This window comes from Typopeltis vanoorti, chromosome 21, assembly GCF_054136105.1.
Source record: "Typopeltis vanoorti isolate ZY-2024b chromosome 21, IOZ_Tvanoo_1.0, whole genome shotgun sequence".
NCBI lineage: Eukaryota > Metazoa > Arthropoda > Arachnida > Uropygi > Thelyphonidae > Typopeltis > Typopeltis vanoorti.
The window spans coordinates 61,623,034-61,646,633 of NC_143569.1; the positions used below are offsets into that span (position 1 = coordinate 61,623,034).

General features: G+C 36.6%; 1 protein-coding gene across 1 annotated transcript in view; it reads left to right on the forward strand.

Annotated features, from left to right (window-relative positions):
* The window catches only part of LOC150094899 (uncharacterized), a 269,654-nt gene that overhangs the window by 23,573 nt on the left and 222,481 nt on the right, over window positions 1-23,600 (forward strand). The window contains exons 3-4 of the mRNA XM_090411271.1: window positions 2,716-2,800; window positions 5,060-5,271. Of these exons, the coding sequence (XP_090267397.1) occupies window positions 2,716-2,800; window positions 5,060-5,271 (297 nt within the window). The remainder of the gene's footprint in view (window positions 1-2,715; window positions 2,801-5,059; window positions 5,272-23,600) is intronic.

A 23,600-nucleotide genomic window follows, 5' to 3' on the forward strand; every position in this document is an offset into this window, starting at 1 on the left:
TAGTATATTTTAAATAAAGGCTTCATGCAAGAGAAAACTAAATAGAATTTATTACTCTTACATGTGTGAAGCCATTATTTAAAATATTATACTATGTCTAACATGTATGCCTTTATTAAACATCTGTTACTTTACACTTGTAGTTGTAGTATTATCATTTGTTATTTTTCATAATCATTTGTTCATATAACCAGTCTGTTTGCTTCAACCTAGGAATTCTGTATCAGCTATATTCCCTATCACTCTCCCTAACTTAGAATAATCAGCAGATAACTGGATATGATACTCAAGACCCTCCCCAATATCATTAATAGAAAAATTAAATAACAGTGTTTCCAGTACTGAATCTTGTGGTATAAGGGTCAGCAAACTATAGCCCATGTGCCTAATCTGGCCTGCCACCTATTATGAGATTTTCCATGTGCTAAGGATTGTTTAAAAATGAATTTTGAGATAGAATCATGAAATTCATTTAGTATTTCATTGTTCATTGTTTTAGGTATCCATAGAGTGGTGTTAATGTGATGCAGCCACATCCGGGGGGGGGGGGGAGAGCCCCAGTATATATATCATCATCATTCTCAGCCATTTTTGATCCACTGCTGGATGAAGGCCTTTCCAAGATTACTCCAGAACTGTCTGTACATGGCTCTCCTTTCCCATGTCACTCCTGCAAATCTGATGATATCATCAATCCACCGTGATTTAGGTCAGCGTTGTTTTTCCTCTCGTGGAATCCAATCTAATACTTCTTTTGTCCATCGTTGATCTTGTCTTCGAGCAATATGCCCAGCCCATTGCCACTTCAGATGTTTCACTCTCTTCCTATGATGTCAGAGACCTTGATTTGGTTTCTTATCCACGTGTTCCTTTTGTGATCCAGTCTTGTGATACCAAGCATACTTCTTTCCATACTAAATTGTGTTGTTCTTAATTTCTGAATTTCCTTTGCATTTTAGTGTCCATGTTTTACAGCCATATGTTAACCCCCCAATCAGCCAAGACATCTATAGACGTCAAGATAAATCTGGATACGAAGCTCTAAAACCCATTGAATAACATGGATAAGAATTTGGTGTCACTATTTCATCCACATTGGCCGTTTTTTTTCTTCAGGCATAATGGTAGTTGGCTTTTGAATATTGAATGTAATTTTCCAAATGCTTCCACCCAAGCATCGTGCGCTTTTTAATTTTGCTCCATTGATATCTGTTGTCCTAAGTATATGTAATGATACTTGTTTAATTTCCTCATTATTGATTCTTATTATTTCTGGTTAGCCATAGCTATTGAACATAACTTGGGTCTTCTTTAGGTTTATCTTTAGGCCAGCTGTTTTGCTAGCAATTTGGAGTTCATGGATTTGAGCCTGTAATTCATGTGCAGTTGGAGTGAAGATAACTATGTCATCTGCAAAGCGTAAATGGCTTAAATATCTTCCATTTATCTTCAAACCTTTCCCTTCCTAATCAAGAAGTTTAAATATTTCTTCTAGGCACGCTGTGAATAATTTTGGAGATATTGTGTCACCCTGTCTTATACCTCTCTGTATTTCCACAGTAGAGATGTTTCCATTGAAATGAATTGCTGCTGTGGCATTGGTGTATGCTGATTTGGTGGTACTGATGTATGGCTCCACTTGTTGGTTTAGTAATGCTTTAAGTATTGGACAAGTTTTAAGTGAATCAAATGCTTTCTCATAGTCAATAAACCAAGACATAGTGGTAATTGGTATTCATTACACCGTTCAATAATCTGCTGTACAACTTGAATCCATTGTGCTAAAGCCCTTTCGTAAGCCTACCTGTTCTTTTGGTTGTGCTAGGTCTAGAGTCACACAAAGCCTATGAGTTAAGACTTTTGTAAACACTTTGTAAACCACTGATAGGTCGGTAGTTCATCAAGTCTTCTACCTCACCTTTTTTATGTATCAGAATTAGGGTAGCCTTCATTTTTCTTTTTTCTTTAGGCATAAAGTAATAGTTTTGCTAAGAGTTTGTAGATTATTTCTTCACCTGTTTTTAGAAGTAAGTTCAGCTATAACTCCATCCTCACCTGCAGCTTTCCCATTTTGCAAGCTTTGGGTGCTCCACATAACTTCTTCTGGTAGAATATGTGGTTCTTCAACTCATTTTGCTATAGCATATCTATCTTTGGTGATGGTTCCATCTTGTAGTTTGACCCCCACCACCACCACACACACACACACACACACACAATATATATATATATATATATATATATATATATATTGGTTAGTGCAACCCTGCCAAAAGTTATAGGCATGAGTGAGACTTGGCTAACGACAGATGATATAGTTATAGGGATTGAATGTGAAGTGTTTAGTATTTTCAGGATAGGTATATTTGCTATTTAAAAATACTGTAGTTGCAAACTTGATACAGTATTTTATTATATTGGTTTAAATTTAGGTCATTGAAAAATTCTGGACAGAAAATTTTGCATGATTTTAATGTATAAACTCAAATAAATCAGTTTTTTCATATTTTGTTTAGTATTTCACTTAATATAGTCTAAGAAATTTAGTGCATATGACATAAAATGAAGCTGTTGATATGTAGAACTAGTAATAATAAAAAAAAAATTGTAAGATTCTTAAGAATTAGAATTTTTCTATGAATTTTTCTCCCTTTCCCCATCAGCTACAATGTCATTATCATAATAATGGTTTTTAATCTTACTAATTTGTTACAGGTGGATCAGATGTCTAGAGATGATCTTATAAAGCATGTCAAACGTCACCTAGTACTTCTACAGAAAACTAAAAGCAAATATGATGGTAATTAATCTTAACTTATGGATTTGTAACTGTAGCACTTGTGTGTATATGTATATAACCTCCTTCATGGTACATTACTTATTAAAATTGCTAGTTTAAGTATTTTAGCTAATTTTTTTCTTATTTCACATAAATTTAGCTGGCCCCCCACCATACCACCTTTGTTTATTGTATTTTGTGCCAAATTTAATTTATCATATGTAATTGTACTTGTTTTGAATAGTTGAAGCAAAATAGCTATTTTATTTCTTCTATAAGTTCTCCATTGAGAATGCAGTTGATATTATTATACTGCCAAGGATTCATTGAGGGAGGATACTCTACTCTACAGCTCACTGCTTATTATACCAACTATTCAAAATGCCACTACCATTATCATCTACACACAATGCCTTGTACTGCCAACCACCACTAGTAATTTTTGTTTGTAAATTATTTGTGTTCTGTCTGTATGCAGGATGAAAAACCTGAGTTTCTGGGATTAAAAACCCTGTTACCTTCATATGAGATCGTCTAACTCACCTTCAGTTGAAAAAAAAAATGTATAAAGAATCCTTTCGTCACGATGAGAATGAAGTTCTGCTCAGGACTTCTGAATTATGCAATGTGGCTAGCCACTGTAAAACTTTTATATACCATATTTAAATAACTTTTGCAGCTTACATGTGTAAAAAAAATATATAGAATTTTAATCAAAAACTTCAATATATTTCATCCTACGTTACATTGTCATCATCAAGCAGACAGACCATTTACTACATTCAAAACACACGATAATGAATCATAAATTGTATGTATACTAGCTCTTCCTACATACATCTCGGTCATAGCTAAAATATGTGATTACACTATTAGAGTTCACAGGAACAACTGTATAAAGTTGCATATATAAAAAAATTAATTTAACATAATTATTTTTTAAAAAATTATGAACAGTTAATTGTGATCACTTCCCAAAAGTTAGAGATTGGCATGCAGTCTGATTAGTTGAGGTTCAGATGATTTTATAATATTTTGCATGTTTCAAGGGAAAAACAATCAATTTTGAACTTGCTGGAATGAAAAAGTTTGGAGAACTCTGTGCCTAGTGTTAGTAGTGTGAGAAGCATGGCCAGGCTTGACAGATTCCAAACATATAATGTAGTCTTAATGTTCTTCATCAAGGCAGAATGGCCAGTTTGTCCAAAATAGCAAAGATGACATGAGCATGGCTTGACAGACACCTGGCAAGGAAAGAGGTGATAATATATCCTTTGTAGATGGTAGGAAGGAAGACAGTTTCCAAGTTGGTTTGAAAGAAACATATAGATTGAATTTATAAAGAATCCATTCTATTTGTTCCAAGGTTCCTTTCAAGTAGGGTATGGAAATTCTTTTCACATCAGATTGTAGTCTGATATAAGGATGATAATTATCAATAATTTTTGAATGGTAGTTTTGTTGTATCCATTACAGATTAGATTGCTATTAATTTTATTCAGTTAATCACAAAAGAGAATCAGAAGAGATCATATGAGCTCTATCTACAAGACTCTTGATAATACCCATCTTCTGTGATGAATGATGGTGGAGTACGAGTGAGTATTTTTTTGAAATGATTTTTTATCTGTGCAACTTTTTATAATTGTTCTTTTAAACTCTAATGGTGAAGTCATATATCTCAGCTGTGACTGAGACATGAGCTAGACATGATACATATGATATATGACTCATTATTGTGATTCACATTTCGAATGTAGTTAACAGTCTGCTTCCCTGATGATGTCCACATAATGTTGGATGAAATATATTACAGTTTTTTAATAAAATTCTATATATATATATATATATATATATATATATATATATATATTTTTTTTTTACATGTGTAAGCCATGAAAGCTATTTAAATATCTTGTACATGTGTTCCGTTAAAACCATTTATTTTTTATATACCATATTTGAGCATTTCTGGTAGGATGTTTTCCTACCAGCTACCTTCCCACATTTCAGGTTTCTGATGGCTTTTTCTACTTCAAGTATAAATATGAGCTCCGATTGCATTCCTGATATATTTTATTCTACTGTTCTGTCACTCTCATTTAAATTTTTTCTAAGTAATTACTCCAGACATCTAGAATATATTGGATATCTGGAGTAATAACTTTGAAAAGAATTTTAATGAGTAATCAAAATATAATAAATTGAATTTTTTTGAAATTTAGTGCATATCTTTTAAATTATGTGATACAAATTTAAAGAATATCATTTTATCTCTAGATTTGAATAAAAAATATGAACATCTAAAAGAAAGAGAAGAGACACGTAATAGCCAAACAAGAACTACTGATTCATGTGAGGTTGTTAGTTTGCAAGAGAGAATAGCAAAATTAGAAAGTGATCTTTCATCACTCAGTGATGAAAAACAGCAGTCAGATGTTGCTTACATATCTGCACAGCAGGCTCAAGAGATCAGTCTTCAGCATATCCAGGTAAAAAGATAATTTATTTGGTTCAAAAATTATTTCTTAACCTGAAGATTAATAATAAGGGAAATAAATTTATTTATTTCCCTTATTATTAATTTATTTATAATTAAATAATAGGAATAGAATAATAAGATTTTTGAACAGTATTTATATTATTCATGATTTAGTAGAGTAATTTTAGTGTTATGCTTCTTTTTTCATCTTATCTTCCATTTATAAGCTATTCATCGCAATATATGATGTAATTTGGCCTTCCTGACTTAAATTTTACTTGTTTAGGAAGGTTAATCCAGTCTCTGTTACCAGTTTTGGTTATCAGTTGTGTATTTCCAACTGATTTGTCCATTTTGCAAGTTGAGGAAATTAGTGTATTTGAGAGTAAAAAATTTATCATCTCCATGTGAGACCATCTGACTTGTTTTCATTTAAAACACTTTCAAAGGTAATTTAGCTTGCAAAGTGCTTATTACATACAGTAACATTGCCTGACAAAGTTTTTGTCACCCAAGATAATTTTAGGTTATCTGTATTTTTTTTTTTTTATTGATTATGATAATGCAAACTGAATGTTTTTATTGACCACAATTTTTAAATCTCCATAGTTTTGTCAGTTTCTGTGATGTCCTTTGGTTAGAAGACCTGGGTTCGAATCCTCTAGGATGTGAAGAACCTTTATTGGAAATGGCAGGGTTTTTCATTCTGGAATCCTGGATTTTTATCCCTCAAAATTGACAGCTATAATACTACAATATACATATAGGATTAACCCTCTTATCAAAGTATTAATTAGGTTTCAAGCCACTCAACAATGACAGGTTGTATAGTTTAACATGCAGTGGGGGAGGAATAGGTTTTTTGAGTGAAATATTGCAAAACATCAGCACATCCTTATCCCATCAGAAGGGATAGGAATAAGTACTGCTTGCACTACTACATCTGTTTTGTGAGAATCAGCACACCTCACCTAATTCAGGGCATTTTCATGCATATTCAGATTCATCATAGTTTATGTTGACTTTTGTTTCTCAGTTACTTGATTACACTCAATAGGCCTTGTGTGTGTTATTGGTAGGTTTTCTTAATTTTATAGTACTATGTAAAAGTTGCATAATTTTAATGTGTATGCATGTATTATTTTGTGTCAGAAATTCTACACTCCAAGTGAATGTGTCAACCATCCAAACAATTTGTTTTTTTTTTGTGTGTGACAGTGTTTACTTTTAATTTGCAATGACAAAATTTTCCCCTATTAACTCACATGCTTTATTTTGCTGTAATATAAGGAATTAAAACATGATGCATGCATCTCATATATGCTATATTACATATTTAAGACTGCCCACAGGTTAGTTAAATAGGTCTCATTCGCATGCCTCAAATGCTGTTCACAGCATTTAAGGCATGCGAATAATGCTAAGAGAGCCTGAAAACCCATTTATTAGATTGCACTTCTGTTCACATAATAAACATTACTATGAAGTTTAAATATAATGTATGGCATCCAAATTTGTCATCAGCGATGAAACTTATTTTGTACAATAAAGGAGAATACGGATGTGAATGGATTTTTCCTTTTGCAAAATAGATCAACTGCAACAGAAATCCAACCAAACAATCCACCAACACTAATTTTTACAAAAAATAAAAAAAAAAAGTTTCCACATTCACTTCACTAACATTCGTGGCCTAAACAGTGATATAAATTAAATAATAATATACAGGGTGTTCGGGATAAATTTGACAGTTTCGTAAGGAAAAAGAAAATCTTCTTTGTATCTATTAAATTTAATGAATTGACAAAAAAACATTACAGGCAGAGTTAATTACAATACTATCAACAAGATTTACTCAAAATAACCACCATTAGCATCGATCACAGCTTCAATTCTGCTTCGGAACCTCGAACAAGCTGATGCTACAGTCTCCCTGGGAAGGGCCGCAAAAACTGTTTTAATTTTATCCATTAACTGGGCTTTTGTATTACTGGAAGTGCGATTGGTGTCTTTTTCAACTGCGCCCCATACAAAATAATCCATGGGGTTAAGGTCTGGGGAGTTTGGAGGCCAAACATTTGGACTGGTGAAGTCGTAGAAATTTTCAGACAACCATTTTTGACTTTTCCCAGAGGTGTGGCAAGGGGCCGAATCCTGCTGCCATACATACGGCCTACCATTGGCTACCCTTGTTATCCAGGGCTTGACTACAGTTAGCAACTCCACGAACAAAGCCCGAATTCCAATGTCAGGGTTCTTCAACACCTGTTCCTGCAGATTTGCGAGGAATTCTGCTGTACGAACGCAATCAGATCGTCTGCTAGGGATCTTTCTTCTTGCTACATCCTCGTAGTCACCATTGCAAGTCTCTAGTTCATGCCTGATTGTTTTTACTGTATTCAGGGAGCATTGGGCAGCAGTCGTAATATCCTTATTTTGATGGCGGGCACGAATCATCATGATACAAGTTATTCTCTTCCATGATTCAGGTGGGTTCCAGCTATCCATCCTTTCTGACATCTTGTATATGAATGAAGAAGGGTCCAAACTTTTAAATGAAGAGAAGTGTGTGTTAATACATGTAACTTACGGAAAAATATAATTAATTATAAATATGTCAAATTTATCCCGAACACCCTGTATGTGTGCCACCACCATGACTATCTACAGTCATCTAAACCAGAACTACTATTCCCTCCAGAACTGGCAACTGTACATTATACATCCCATTGTACACCTCAACTGCCCAAACTACACATTATGCAACTCTTTCTGCCAGAAGAGTGGCACTTGTGAGAACCAACATACCATGCCAAAGATTGCAAATCCTTGAATCCCCACTATTTGATCGGCTCAAAATTTTCCTTCCAAATCAACCTACCCATTTCATATGCTCCCTCTATTGCTCTCCAAACTCCATCAACCACTCTGCCCTCTTCAACTCCTCTTTCTCTAAAGCTCGACTTTCTGCAGTGAGGTCATCCTTCTTTGGGACTTAAATGTCCACAATTCATATTCGCTTTCCTTCTCCAGTTTCAGCAATCAAGCAAGCAGGTGTTTGCTATCAACAGTGACCTTATCTCAGATCATCAATCTTCCCACCAGAATACCATCTAACCCCCTCCAATTTGCCAACACACTTGACTTTTTCCTAACAAGCTCCCATTCCAGGTATACTGTCATCAGCAATGAAACTTATTTTGTACAATAAAGGAGAATACGGATGTGAATGGATTTTTCCTTTTGCAAAATAGATCAACTGCAACAGAAATCCAACCAAACAAGTCTGTTTCCAAGGTTCTCCTCTTGGAAACAGACCACCTCATACAAGTCTCTTTTGCATCAGAACAATCTATACCTACCAGTTCACAGTCTCATGTCCTTTGGCACTACAAGGATGTCAACTGGACCTCCAAGACTTCTATTCTCCCTTCCTATGGTCTGATTACTGCTTCAGTTTTTTCTGATCCAAACACCTGCTCAGACCGAATAACAGAAATCATCCTCATAGGAATTATGAAGGCTTTCATCCCCTATTCCAGTCCAAACTCTCAGCCACCATCCAGGCCTTGGTTCTCAGAAAAGTGTGCCAATGCTTTAAAAGATAAAACCGCTGCTTACCACAATTGGCTCAAGACCAAAACTCCAGCTGTCCTCTCTGCCTATACTGCAGCCTGCAACAGTTGTAAAATAATCATCGGCAAGTCCAAGTCAGACTTTGAAAGGGTTAAATGCTGCAAACTTGCCTCCTGTCCAAATGACAGTCGCTCCTTCTGGTCCCCTGCCAAGTCCATTTGGAACTCAACTTCTGCCCAACCAGTTTCCACCACTCTCACATCCAGATGGTACTGTAGTCACCTCACCAAAAGACAAGGCCAGCTTACTTGCATCATTCCAATTCCTGCATTGATGACCTGGGCAAAGTTCTCTCTGCTCCACAAAGAATGGCTCCCTTCATGTCTCCAATAGTCTTCCAACAAAAAGAAATATGAAGAATCCTTAACAGCCTGAACACAAACAAAGCATCAGGTCCTGATGGCATCCCACCTGTTGTGTTAATAAAATTATGCCCCAGAACTAACACCTATCCTGTATCACCTCTTCAATCTATTCAACTGGCACCTATCTGATAATATAGAAACAGGTCCACATCTAGCCCATCTCAAAGAAAGGTGATAAAAGTCAACCAACAAACTACTGTCCAATTGCTATCATGGAGAAGGTTATCAACAACCAACTATTGAACCATCTAAAGACATACCAACTATTCAGCGACCAGCAGTATAGATGCTGCCACTCAGGATCTACAACTGATCTTTCTTTCACAACCCATCTATGGACTCAAGCCATTTAGAAATTTTGAAAAACTCACCTGGCTACCCTCAACATTTCAAAGGCATTTGATCGGGTTTGGCACATATGACTTTGGCATATTTATGACTCTTAGCGAATGTAAGGGAACTTGTTGAAATGGATGGGGATTCTCGGTAGCCCAGATGTGGTAGCTTTGAGTGTTTATACTGTTTCACAAACATAAAAATGTACTTCACACACTATAAGATGTTCTAAGGCCAATCTTCATCTATCTCCATCCATGTCAGAAATGTCAGTGCAGATGTTTCTTGGATGCTGGCATCTCCCCTATTTGCATGGCACATGCACTTCACAAACCTACAGCATTCTCATTTGACTGCTCAACAACTGCAGTTCCAATATCTTCAGTCATTTATGGAATTTCAGATTTATGCCCTCTTCCTGGTTGGACTGTTCAAACTGCATGTCTCTTCAAATTGAAGAACCATGCATTGTACTACATTTGGTGTCATCGGGCCTTTTCATTCCAAGTCTTTAGATCTCTGTACTTGTCAAGTGCTGCAGCATTTTCCCCATTCCTATAGAAACACTTCACATGCAAGTTGAAAGTTTATTTTTCACTTGGTTAGAGTATAATAAATTTAGTTTAATCCTTTATTCAAGTGTGAGCAAACTAAGTTTGTGCCTGAAAGTATCTTCAGGACTGGGGTAAGGTGGTACACCAGGGCACTCCTTGCAAAGGTGGAGCAAGCTACCAACACTCCTACCTCAGTATCTCCCATAATGCAAAACACATCTCCTTGCGGATATGTCTAATGTTATGCATTAAGGGAAGGGCCACAACCCAGACTAGTTTTGACCTTTATTGAGGTAGAATGGGAGTTCATATCTCATCATCATTGGCCTCTTTAGAGTCAAAAAGTTGTGCTGAGCGCCAGCTTTGATAGTAAGAGAGGAGTAGAAAAGATAGAGTTGATAGTAGTAGGTAGTTAAAAGAGGCTTCAGTCGATCTACTTGGCCACACTCAAGAGTCATCACCAAGCAGATCTCTGACATTTCCTCCCTCCATCCGTTCTTTTCAGCTCTCGACGGCCAGTCATCTCTTCAGATGTCTGGCCGGCAAAAGGAGTGAAAAACAAATGAAAGAGGACACTTAAAAAGAAGAACTGAGAAAGGACACAAGAAGTTACATATCATTAATAGCAAAGACAAAACGAAAAAAAACAACAACAACTGGGTGACATGAAAGACCAATTTAAACTGAGGAGAGCGGGAGAAGAGCCTGGCCTGGGTGATGCAGCCCACAAGGAGCTGCACCGCCTCGGTGAAAGCCTTCGCAGCCCAGGTTCTCAGGATACCCCCCCCCCCCTCCTGTATGGACAAAATTTAAACAAAACAAAACTTAAAGGAAAGGTTTTTTTTTTTTTTTTTTTTCTTTCTTTCCCTTCCCTGGCAGATCGATACTAAGAGTCAACTGACCTGTTAGGTGAGGTTTAAATCCTCCTTCTGTCTATTGTTGTGGGTTTTAATGATGAGATCTGCTAATTTGTCTCCACGGACGTGGTTTAGCATGTAGAGGCCTCTGTGCAGTGCTAGTCCCATGTCGTCCTCTGCATCGATAAAATCATTGATCTCTTCAGGAGTGATTTCATCTATATTTTCGACAAACATGTCGTTCCATTCTGCACTGACGACTCTTGGCCCGTTTTGTCCTGTGATTATCAGTTGAATGTCTCCGAATGTTTCTATTGCTGTTCGTAGTATCGCCTCCTCGGGGAAGTCCTTTAACAGATGCAATATAGGTGCATTGGCCTTTGCGTGAGGGAACTTTGTCGGTTCTGATATTGCCTTTGTTTCAGCTTTGCCTGGAATTCCTCTATGAGATTTTTTTCCAGGATTGTGGGATTCTCCTATGGGTCTTAGATCGTCTCTTTGTTCCTGTTCATCTGTTTCTAAATGGGTGTCTGTTTTATTTCCTTTTTCTTCCTCCTCCTCTGAACTTGACGTTTCTGCTGGGCTGTCGTAATTTGGTTTGGTTCTTTTATCTTCTTCTTCTTCTGGTGTGATAGGTCGTTTGGTGGCATTGGTGTTAGTCTCCGTTTCCATTTTTTCGATGATTTTTCTAGCATTTCGTTTTTCTTTTTTCTCTGTTTTTCCTTCTGTCTTGTTGCCAGTAGGTGGTTGAATTTTGTCATTTGTTATCACCATAACTGGGGTTGTAAGTGCTGGGAAAATGTCAGGATCTATAGTGGTAGTTTCTGTCACTGTCTTATCTGCAGTCAGGTAGTCATGACTTGTAGGCTCTGAACTCTTGGTTGAAATATTTGCTAGGATTGGCGAAATGGCGCCTCCTATTCTCTCGGCGTGTGTCCTGCTAGGACAAACGTTGACTTTGTGGGTAGTATCCTTGCATTTCAGACAGGGTGTTACACACTGGGCTAGCTCATGTCCTGCCCTCATGCAGTTCCTGCACTTGTTCTTGGGGCAGTCTGCGCCTAAGTGTTCCAGTGATCCGCACCGAAAGCACTGTCTTTTTACGCCTGGGTAACTGACCATTACCCTGGCTGACCCGATCATGACAAAGTTTGGGATTTCTGCCTTCATCATGATTGAGAACGAAACTTCTCCTGACATCCACTGAGGAAAAGCAGCGTCCGTGCCAATTTTTTTATCCCGGATGGCTCCCCATTTCGAGAAGACTTTTACTATTACATCCCTGTCTTCTTCTAAATATTCGAGCAGGAATCGATCAATTTTAACTGTTTTGGAAACGCATCTCACCAAAAAAGGATGATAAAGTTTCCCTTTGCATTCTACTCCATTCAGCAGTTTCTCCCGTGTTGCAACATCCGTGCAAACAACCCGAAATCTTCCATCCCCATAAGGTGTGAAACCGGAAATTTTGTCTGCCCCTACTTTATCAATAATAGTTCTAGCAAACGTCCTCTTCTCGATCTCTGTATCTATTTCGAACCCAAGGGTTCTTACCCTCGGTAAAGCCAAAGACATTATTTAACGAAAGAAAGGAAGAAGACTTTCCAAGGATAGTCTATTCCTATAAAATAGCGGAATGCCGTGTATAGGCCTAAAAAAAAAAAAAAAAAAAAAAGAATCTCACCAAGGCAGGACTTCAATCAGAGCTCTCTTTTCGGTTCTTCTAAACTGTTGCTGGAATCTGCTGGAACAGGTTTGAAGAAGGACTGGAACATGGAGCTTTCTCTCTGGGCTGCTGAAAACAGGTAGAATGGGAGTTCATGCCTTTCATCACTGGCCTCTTTAGATTTAAAAAAGTTGTGCTGAGAGTCAGCATGATAGTGAGAGAGGAGGAGAAAAGATAGAGTGGATAGTAGTAGATAGTTAAAAGAGGCCTCAGTCGATCTACTTGGCCTGACTTAAATGTCAGCACCAAGCAGATCTCCGACATTATCTCCCTCCATCCGTTCTTTTCAGCTTTCCCCGGTCAGTCACCTCTTCAGGTGTCTGCCCGAGGAAAGTGGGGAAAAACAAATGAAAGAAGCACCACATGAAAAAGAGGAACTAGTAAATAACATTAAAAATTACATATGACAATTTGTAAGAAACTAGGTAAATTCTGAAATTTCAACCTGAATGACCAGTTTAATACTGAGAAGAGCGGGGGAAGAGCCTGGCCTGGAAGAGCCTGGCTTACACCGAGGCGGTGCAGCCCACAAGGAGCTGCACCGCCTCGGTGTAAGCCTTCGCAGCCCAGGTTCTCAGGATACCCCCTCCTGTGTGGAATAGACATAGACCTTTTTTACAACAAAAATTATAATCTGAAAGAGGACAAAAAGAAGAAAAAACAAACCAGATTTTTTTTTTTTTTTTTTTTTTTTTCCCCTTTGGCAGATCGATACTAGGAGTCGACTGACTTGTTAGGCGAGGTTTAAATCCTCCTGCTGTCTATTGTTGTGGGTTTTAATGATGAGATCTGCTAATTTGTCTCCACGGACGTGGTTTAGCATGTAGAGGCCTCTGTGCAGTGCTAGTCCCACGTCGTCCTCTGCATCGATAAGACCAATGATCTTTTCAGGAGTGATTTCATCTATATTATCGACAAACACGTCGTTCCATTCTGCACTGACGACTCTTGGCCCGTTTTGTCCTGTGAGTATCAGTTGAATGTCTCCGAATGTTTCTATAGCTTTTCTTAGTCTCGCCGCCTCCTCAGGGAAATCTTTTAAGAGATGCAATATAGGTGCATTGGCCTTTGCGTGAGGGAACTTTGTGGGTTCTGAAGTTGACTTTATATTTCCAACTTGTGCTGGACTTCCTTGTTTCGATTTTTTAATATTTACTTCGTCAGGGCTGGCTGGCCTCTTTTGTGTGGTTTCTGCATTGTTGATTTCCATATCTACTGCCTCCGTGTCCTCGTCTATTGTGACTGCAGTGATAATTCCGTTTTGTTGGTGCTGCTGGTTATTTTCGGTTGCTACGTCTGTAGTGACGGTTTGAACGGTGGCCAGTTCCTCCTGCCCTTCATCTCTCCTGGTTGCAGGCTTCTTCACTGGTGTACTTGGCAGTGTTTCGGAGGTGGCGGCATGATTCTTTGTTGTTCCCTCATGCGCGGCCTTCAGGGTGGGGAAATCATTCGGTTCTGCGACAATAACATTTTGGGCTGTTGTTTCCGTGTTGGGCGTAATAGTGCCTCCCAATTTTTCGGCCAGATTTCTGTCCGGACAGGTGTCTATCTTATGGCCGTTAATGCCGCATTTTAGGCATGCTGATTGGCACTGTGCTAGCGTATGACCCGCTGTTAGGCAGTTCTTACACTTTAACTTCGGACATTGGGCCCCGAGATGAGTCAGGGCTCCACATTTAAAACATTGTCTCTTTACTCCCGGGTAACTCACCATTACCCTGGCCGATCCGATCATTACAAAATTCGGAACTTCTGTTTTCATCGTTAACGAGAACGTGACTTCCCCCGACATCCATTCAGGGTAGTCAGCGTCTTTGCCTACTTGGACATCTCGTACGGTTCCCCATTTCGAAAAGACTTGATTAATTATGTCGTTGCCTCCTTCTAGGTATTCCAGAGGGAATCGCTCTATTCTCATCTTTTTAGAGATGCTACCAACGACAAAAGGATGGCAAAGTTTCCCTTCACACTCAACCCCTTTGAGTAGTTTCTCCCTTGTTGTTGTATTTTTACAAACTACTTGATATCTGCCACCCCCATAGGGGGTAAAGCCAGAAATATTATCTGCCCCTACGCAGTCAATTAGCGCTTTCGCAAACGTCCTCTTGTGTACACTTGCGTCGATTTCGAACCCGAGGGTTCTTACTCTCGGTAGAGCCGAAGACATACTTCAAAAAAAAAAAGGGAAGAGTAGACCCTTGTACGATCCAAGTCCACAAAAGGACAGACCTGTAGAAAAGGCCAAACTTTCCCAAGGCAGCAGGACTGTAATAGGAGCTCTCTCTCGGGGTCTGGAAACTGGAATCCAAGGCTGGGATACTTTCACTGCAGAGCTGGAACATGGAGCTTTCTCTCGGGGTCTCTTCAGTGGGAGCCAGGCCCAAGCCTGGCTCCCACTGAAGAGAAGGGTTAGCAGGTCATCTCTACCTATAGGAGTTGCCAAATGGTGTGCCACCCTTTTTTAATAAATTACTCTGGATTTAGAGAAAGATGTTGAAAGTTTATTTTTCACTTGGTTAGAGTATAATAAATTTAGTTCAATCCTTTATCCAAGTGTGAGCAATATGAGTATAATAAATTTAGTTTAATCCTTTATCCAAGTGTGAGCAAACAACGTTTGCGTCTGAAAGTATCTTCAGGACTGGGGTAAGGTGGTACAACACCAGGGCACTCCTTGCAAAGGTGGAGCAAGATACCAACACTCCTACCTCAGTATCTCCCATAATGCAAAACACATCTCCTTGCAGATATGTCTAATGTTATGCATTAAGGGAAGGGTTAGCAGGTCATCTCTACCTATAGGAGTTGCCAAATGGTGTGCCACCCAAGTGGAGATACCAGGCAGAAGCTAATGCTTCTGCCTGGTATCTCCACTTGGGCCTGGCTCCCACTGAAGAGACCTCAATAAAGGTCGAAACTAGTCTGGGTTGTGGCCCTTCCCTTAATGCATAACATTAGACATATCCGCAAGGAGATGTGTTTTGCATTATGGGAGATACTGAGGTAGGAGTGTTGGTAGCTTGCTCCACCTTTGCAAGGAGTGCCCTGGTGTTGTACCTCCTTACCCCAGTCCTGAAGATACTTTCAGGCGCAAACTTTGTTTGCTCACACTTGGATAAAGGATTAAACTAATTTTATTATACTTCATATGCAAGGCGCATTCAGGCAAAGTGTGCCTGAATGTGCCTTGTTAGACCTATTGCATAAGTCAAAATACTGTAGAGTCAGCATCACTCTTTTATTTATACTCCATTACAGCTCATGTGGTATGCAAAATTCACAATTTTTCCTCACTCACCCATAGTTCTCTTATCAGTAATTTTTGAACTAATTTTTTCATTGTCAAAATCTCTTCCCAATCTGGGTAGGGTACCCACCAAGTTTGGGTATTTTAGCTACTGGTTCTCTCTCTACAAGTTTTGAATAGTGCTACTTTAATTTGAAACATCCTGTATACTGACCTCATAATCTTAATTGCTTTAGCCATCTTTTTCTTTTTCAGTCTGGATCAGTCCACTGCTGGACAAAGGTATTTTCTCCAATCAATTCCATTCTGTTTTCAGAATGGAATTGATTTGAGAAAAGTTTTCATCTGTTGCATTCCAGCAGTCCTAACAATTTCATTTTGCCATCTTTTCCTCTGCCTACTATCATCAATAGGTCTCCATTCTGTTAATAATTTTATCCATCTTCTGTTGTTATATCTTGCATTGTATCCAGCCTATATCCATTTTAAATGCATATAGGCTGGATATGTGCATTTAAAATGCGCGAATGTAGCTGATGTCCTGTACACCTGTTTTCAGTCTTGTCAAATGGAAGGATATCCTGTTTTTAAGTGTCCCACCAAGCATATCCCTTTCCATTCTTCTCTGGGTAACCTTCAATTTGCTATTCATACCTTGGATTAAATTCCAGGTTTCAATGCCATTTGTAATTACAGGTAAGACACACACATACTGATCATTTTTTTCTTTCAAACCGCAGTTCAGATTACTGGAGGGCTCGGACTAAAGAGGTTCGGTTTAGTGAGATACCACTGTATATATATGTGTGTGTGTGTGTGTTTCTTCTGTTTCCTGTTTTAATAGTGATTCTAGAATAGCTGAGGTTTTGATGGAGTCAAATGCTTTTTCAAAGTCCACAAAAGGGTAAATAGAGAGATTTATTATATTTGTTTGTCTTTTCTATAATCTGCCTATGGATATTAACAATGGTGCTGTAATTACATCTAAATTCTGCCTGCTCCTCTGATTGCTTATATTCAATATACTTAAGCTGTTGCATTATTCTATTATTTATTACTTTTTTTTAATGTTTTATATGCCACTGGTAATAAACTAGTGGTTTTATAATGTTTAGTATTCTCCTTTTCATCTTTTTTATATATAATTATTATAAACACATTGTTTCATGCTTCTGGGATATTTCAACAAAGTGTGAAGAGTCTTCTCAGATAATCAGCCACTGTCTTCTCTCCAGATTTCAACAGTTTCACTTGAATCTTATCTTCTCTGGGATCTTGCTTCATGGTTTTCAAAATTGCTTCGGTTTCTTCTCTTATGACTTTTGGCATGTCCAATTGACAACTCATCTTGAAATTGACTGTCCCTAAATTTCTTTGTCACTATAAAGTTCTTCATAGTATTCTTTAATTCTATTTATTATTTTATTTTATCATATTTTTGCTTTAGAGAGAGATTTTTTTTTCATGTTTCCAAAGATCCATTCTATTAATAAAAATATGAGAGTTCTCAGAACTTTCATATTTTTATTTTCAATGGTTTATTTTATTTTTATAATATTAAAGGATCAGAGTTCATTATTTTCTTGATTGTTTTGCATAATTTTAAATGATTATATTGAGTTTCTTGTAGTATCATATCTGCTCTCTGATTTTATTTGAAGGTTCTCTTAAAAACTTCATATCTGCTTTTTTCAAGTTTTAAATTTTCTAGATTTATTGCATTGAACTTCTGGTTAATTAGTTTATTTCTTTCTCATTTTTATTAATTATAATTTTAGATCTCAACATACGGTAATCACTCCCTCTATTAAAATCATTTAAAATTGTTACATCATTATTAAATAATGAATTCATACTAAATAGTCTGTTTTCTTTAGTAAATTCTAGCGAACTTTCTCCTCTCTCATTCCTCTTCCCCCCAATCAAAACTTTCCTATTGAAATTTGGATTGAACTTCACCCATAAACACATCCGATGTCCATAGTATCAGTGCTGCTGATACTAGAGTTATCCTGAGAAGTGAAATCCTATCTTGTTCAGAGATTTGGGCTTTGTCAAAGGTAATACTGGAAGAAAAGGGTTCTCTCTCTTTTGTGAGAAAGCATTTGCTACTGTTGAAATTAATAAGGTTAACCGCATTGAGGAATGGTTTGAAGATCAGAATTTAAGGATGTAGAAACTGATATTCTGAGAACTTGAGTGGTTTATATGGTGCAAAATTTGTCAAATGAAATGGAGTAGCACAGAATGCTTGTCATTAACAAAACTTTAGGATTTGCAGTCAGCTGGAGAAGTTTATTGGTATATAGAATGAATAGATCCTTTTGAAATCCTAGTTTTGGTTGCCAGATTTGACAGTAAGGATTCATCCACCATCCCACATATTGTATATTTAGAGAGAAAGCTAGCAAGTCAGTTGCAGAAGTCAGAAAGTAGACCATATAATAAGAGCTTACTTAATAGCTGTTTGTGTGAAACTTGATCAGATGCTTTGCATCACTTGAGATTCTCAAATTTTTTTCCATGGCATTTGTCTAAAGATGGGTGACATAAACAAGTTTGCCTCTTGATCAGTGGTGGTATTATTAATACTGATGATCATTTATAATTGAGAGGTTCTGAATGATACAGAAGTGAGTATTAATTGCTTTCTCCATTCTTCAGAAAATACTCAAGTTAGAGAAATTGGATAATAATTTGTTGGTACTGACCTGAATATGGGATCTTCTTCAATCTGGATCGGTTCACTGCTGGATGAAGGTCTCCCAAAATTTTCTCTATTCCACTCAGTTTTCAGCTTTTCTCATCTGTTGCATTCCAGCAATCCTAACAATTTCCAAATTACATGTTAGATACTAGTGGAACAGAGGATAAGAAAAAGATAACATATACCAGGAGTCAACTCTGGAGCAAGTCTTCAGAACAATTGGAGAAATGCCATCAGAACTAGAAGATTGGATGAGATTTTTCCAGTTTAGATAAGATTCTTCTTATCTCTTTCTGACAGAAAATCAAAGGGGCATTAAATGTTGCATGTTCAGGCATTTACCAAGATAATCAGTGTGTAAATTGAAAGAGAAGCAAGAAACCAGAGGATTAGAATGTAAGCAGGCATGGAATGTCTACTTACATTCCAAACCTTTGCTTACAGTTATTAACAGTGGAGTAATTTGCATGAGAATTTTTTCTCATAAATTTATATGGAAATTTGTACTTCAGACTATTCGTATCTGTATCATTGACATGTAGCTCTTACTTCCTCATTGCTGAATCTTTTTTTTTTTATCTCTTTGCTTGTTTAATTTAAATTTCATACTGGAAGATGCTATTGATTGTTGAGCAGAAATTTTATGGAAATGATAATTCTTATCTAAGTTACCTTATTGTTAATTAGTACACGTAATTCAGTGGATTGGTTCTTTCTAACCATCCAATAGCAAAAGAAGAACAAATAGAGTTTGACAAAAATTATGGTTAATAGCTTTGTCAGGAGACTAGAAAACATGATTGCCATTTAGACATGATGCACGCTTCCTGCTTTTGGTCCTTTCAAAATCAATTTTGGATATATTGATAATTTGTTGTGTATATTTTGGACTTTGGTATAAATAAGGAGATAGAGATCGTGATGAAAGTTAATTGCAATATGAATGGTTCTTCTCTTGTATAGCCTTGGCATAGTTCTTGCAGAACTAGAGCTTAGATAAGGAATGAGAATTCAAGTGGAATTGGGAGAATGAATGTTTCTGTACCAGCAAAAATTATTTCAGTGATACATTCAGTGCAAATGTTTGCATCACAAGACTGAAAAGAAGAAGAAGCTAACAAAAATTGTGGAAAAGAAATTTAGAAAAACAAGCTTAGTTTGAGCCAAATAGAAATTGCGAGGACTAGATTTTTATTTATTGTTATTATATATATATATATATATATATATATATATATATATATATATATATATATATATATATATATATATATAAGCATCTCCAGGTAGTGATATAATGCCCATGTATTTATCATGCCTCTTCTAGAAAATATTCACAGGTGATGCTATTATGCACTTATAGTGCATAATAGCATTTATCTCATTCATATATCTCACTACGAGAGAAATTGGACCTCTCATGCTTCTTGACCATATTTTTACTCATCTTCTAGGGATGATTCTCTGAGTTCTCCTCTCACCTGTCATAAGCTGCAAAATTTCCGTTTAATCTATACTATAAGTTATACTATCTATACTGTGGATAAAGAAAACCATGAAAAGGTTTTCATGGTTTCCTTATCATTGATGTGGACAAAGTGAAAGAAGTCGCTGGAGGTCAAACAGTATTCCAGTTGAACGGTTCCAGAACTGTTTCCAGCAGTGGAAAAAACTTTGGGACGAGTGTGTTCATCACATGGAGAGTACTTTGAAGGAGACTAGAATGTGGTATTATAAACTTTAATAAATTTTTTTTAAAAAAATAATTCCAGTTATTTTTGGGTTTCCACTCAATAAGGTTTCGAGGTTCTTACACCCACCAAAACCTTTATATCCTTCCATAAAGAATATACAAAATTCATTGCTCTCTTGTGGTATTTGCTATGTAGGACTGATAAGATGATCTGGAGAGATATGCATGTTTGAACATGTAAAGGGTGCTGAGAAAAAAGAGAAAGCACAGATTGCAATTAGCCTTCCACACAACAGATACAAACCACCAAGTAATTTCACAAAAAACAGAAATGCCATATATTGATTATAACTGTTTTATAAGAAAATTTAAAAAATCCTCTGAAATTCTCCATACCTTACATAGAGTAACAGAAACCAAGATTTATTCCTACACCGAAGTTTGGTCTTGTATTCATCAAAAAACTAACAACTGTGAAACTGGTGTATGACATGCTTTATGCCACAGAATGTGACAGCAACAACTAGCATTGTTTGAATACTTGCACAGTAGTTAATACAACAATGTGTTTTTTGATCAGTGTTGTCAGTTTGTTTATATGTACTAGTTGAAGTTCTGTTATATTGTAATTAATTTTTTCTAGCCTTTTTTTTTGTACAAGCATTGAACTCCTGATGATGTTAGCCTGGTGAGTTATGAAACTAGCAAATTATAATGTTTATTTTAATAAATCTATTTATGTTTAGAAACATATGATCTCCATACCAGAAACTAAATGAAGATCAAAGCATCAGCTGCATCCAAAATGGAGAACCTATAGAATAAAAAAAAAAATAAATAAATAGAAATGCATGCGTTCTGCTTTGTATCCATTCACAAAAATGGAAGCAAAATGGGTTGCAAAAACTAACAGTTAATCTAATGAGTCATGTGGGAAAAGTACTTATGATGATATTAACAGAAAGAATAAGAAAACTAATAGAAGAAAATCTAGGTGGTGAGCAAGCAGGATTTAGAAGAGACAGAAGTACTGTTGTAGCAAATATTAATGTTAAGATTAATTGTGTGTATTATATTTTAATTGTGTGTGTGTGTGTGTATTATATTCAAGCAGTAACAATCAGGGAAAAGAAGAAGTAGCTATAATATTCAACACTAAATACGAGGCTAATCTTCTTGAATGGCTGGCAATATCAAGTAGAGTAATGTGGGCAAATATCAGAATGGGGAACTGGACAATGAGACTTATTTGTGCCTATGGTCCCACAGAAGGTTCTACCCAAGGTAGAAGTGGATCAATTTTTTGAGGCTTTAGAGAAAGCAACCGACACAATGAAAAAAGCCATCAAAAACCTGAAATGTGGAAACGCAGCAGGAGTATATGATATTCGACCAGAAATGCTCAAGTATGGAGGTATAAAAGTCTTCTGACAGAGGGTCTGAACAGAGGGATAAATTCCAGATGATTAGTGTAGAGTAGAGCTCTCATAGTACCCATATATAAAAAGGGAAATTAAACTGAATGTAAGAATTACAGAGGTATTTCCCTACTGAGTGTTTCTGGTAAGATTTATGCAAGTATACACTTGAGAAATGGTTGAGAAGGATTGTGGAAGTGAAGCTTGGTGAAGAACAAGCTCGATTCAGGCCTAATAGAGCCTGTCAGGATCAGATTTTCACTCTACGACAAATAGTTGAAAAATCATGGAAATATAACAAAGATCTGTTTAAGTTTTGTAGAGCTGCAAAAGGCATATGACAAGGTGCCAAAAGAAAAGCTATTCAAAACGCTACAGTTATATGGTGTCAATGGGGCATTATTTAAACAATACTTAGTCTTTATTTGAGTTGTAAGTCAGCAGTTAGAATTGAAGGAAGTACAGGAAGATGGTTTAATGTTAAATCTGGTGTCAGACAAGGATGTACATTATCCCCTCTCTCATTAATTATCTATATAGATCACATCATGAAGGAAAGTGCTATTAATTAAACCTGATATCAAATTTGGAGATGTTAATCTCAGCTCTTTACTTTATGTGGATGATGTTATATTTCTAAATAAATCCGGTACAAGCGTTCAAGATTCCCTGTCTAAATTGAATAACTGTTGTAATAGATTTGGTGTGGAGGTCAGCAATAACAATACAATGAAAATAGGCTGACCATGAAAATATCAACTGCAAAATGTGAATGGGGAGCCTATAGAACAAGTAAAACATTTCAGCTACTTAGGTACAATTTTTAGTAAAGATCATAAATTAAATATGAAACTAGACAACAGCATCAACAAAGCTGGTATGTTAGGAAGTCAATTGAATAAATTCATATGGAATAAGAGAGAAATTAGTTAGAAGACTAAATTAGCTGTATACAAGACAGTGTTCAAACCAGTTTTAACTTATGGATCTGAAAGCTGGGTCAGAAGTAAAACACTTGACCAAAGACTAGAGACCGCAGATATGAGAGTCCTGAGAAAGATTAGAGGCATGAACAGATGGCATCAATGGCAACATCATATTAAAAATGAGGATATTAGGAAAGAACTTGACATTGTTAGCATCCAGGAGTGTGTTAGCAGAACTAACCTCAGGTGGTATGGTCACTTAAAAAAAATGGGAGAGGAAAGATTAGCAAAACAAGTGTTCTCTGTCAGGTTGGCAGGAAAAAGACCCAGAGGAAGACCAATAGGTGGGTAAAAAAGTGCCTTAGAAGACAGAAATAGAAGATCTTATAATGTTGAAGTCTTGACAGATAACAGATTGATTTGGAGAAAAATTGTTGATAGGAAGTTAGTAAATGATGTAAGTTTTTCATGTAAAACTGTCATAATATCCTGTAAATCCCATGACATTCAACCTTGTACATCAGAAAGTGACATGGGCTGCATTTGAATTGTATGGAGTAGACAGGAATCTGGTATATCTATTGTGGAACATTAATGACAATGTAGATGTTGCTGTGAGAAATAAGAATTTGGTTCTGGACAACAAAAGATTCGATGCAAGGAGACCCAATACCTCCAAGCATCTTTGTTATGCTTTTAGAAAGAACAGTGGATGTCATAAAGGATAATATAAGGGGAATTTCAATTCAAGTTACAAATATAAATAAATAAATATAAAAATTTAAAAAACTAAAACAATGTTATTTGGCAAGAGGATAGGATGAGAAATCAAATAGAGATCATTGGACATGAGCTGGAAGAAATTAGGGACTTC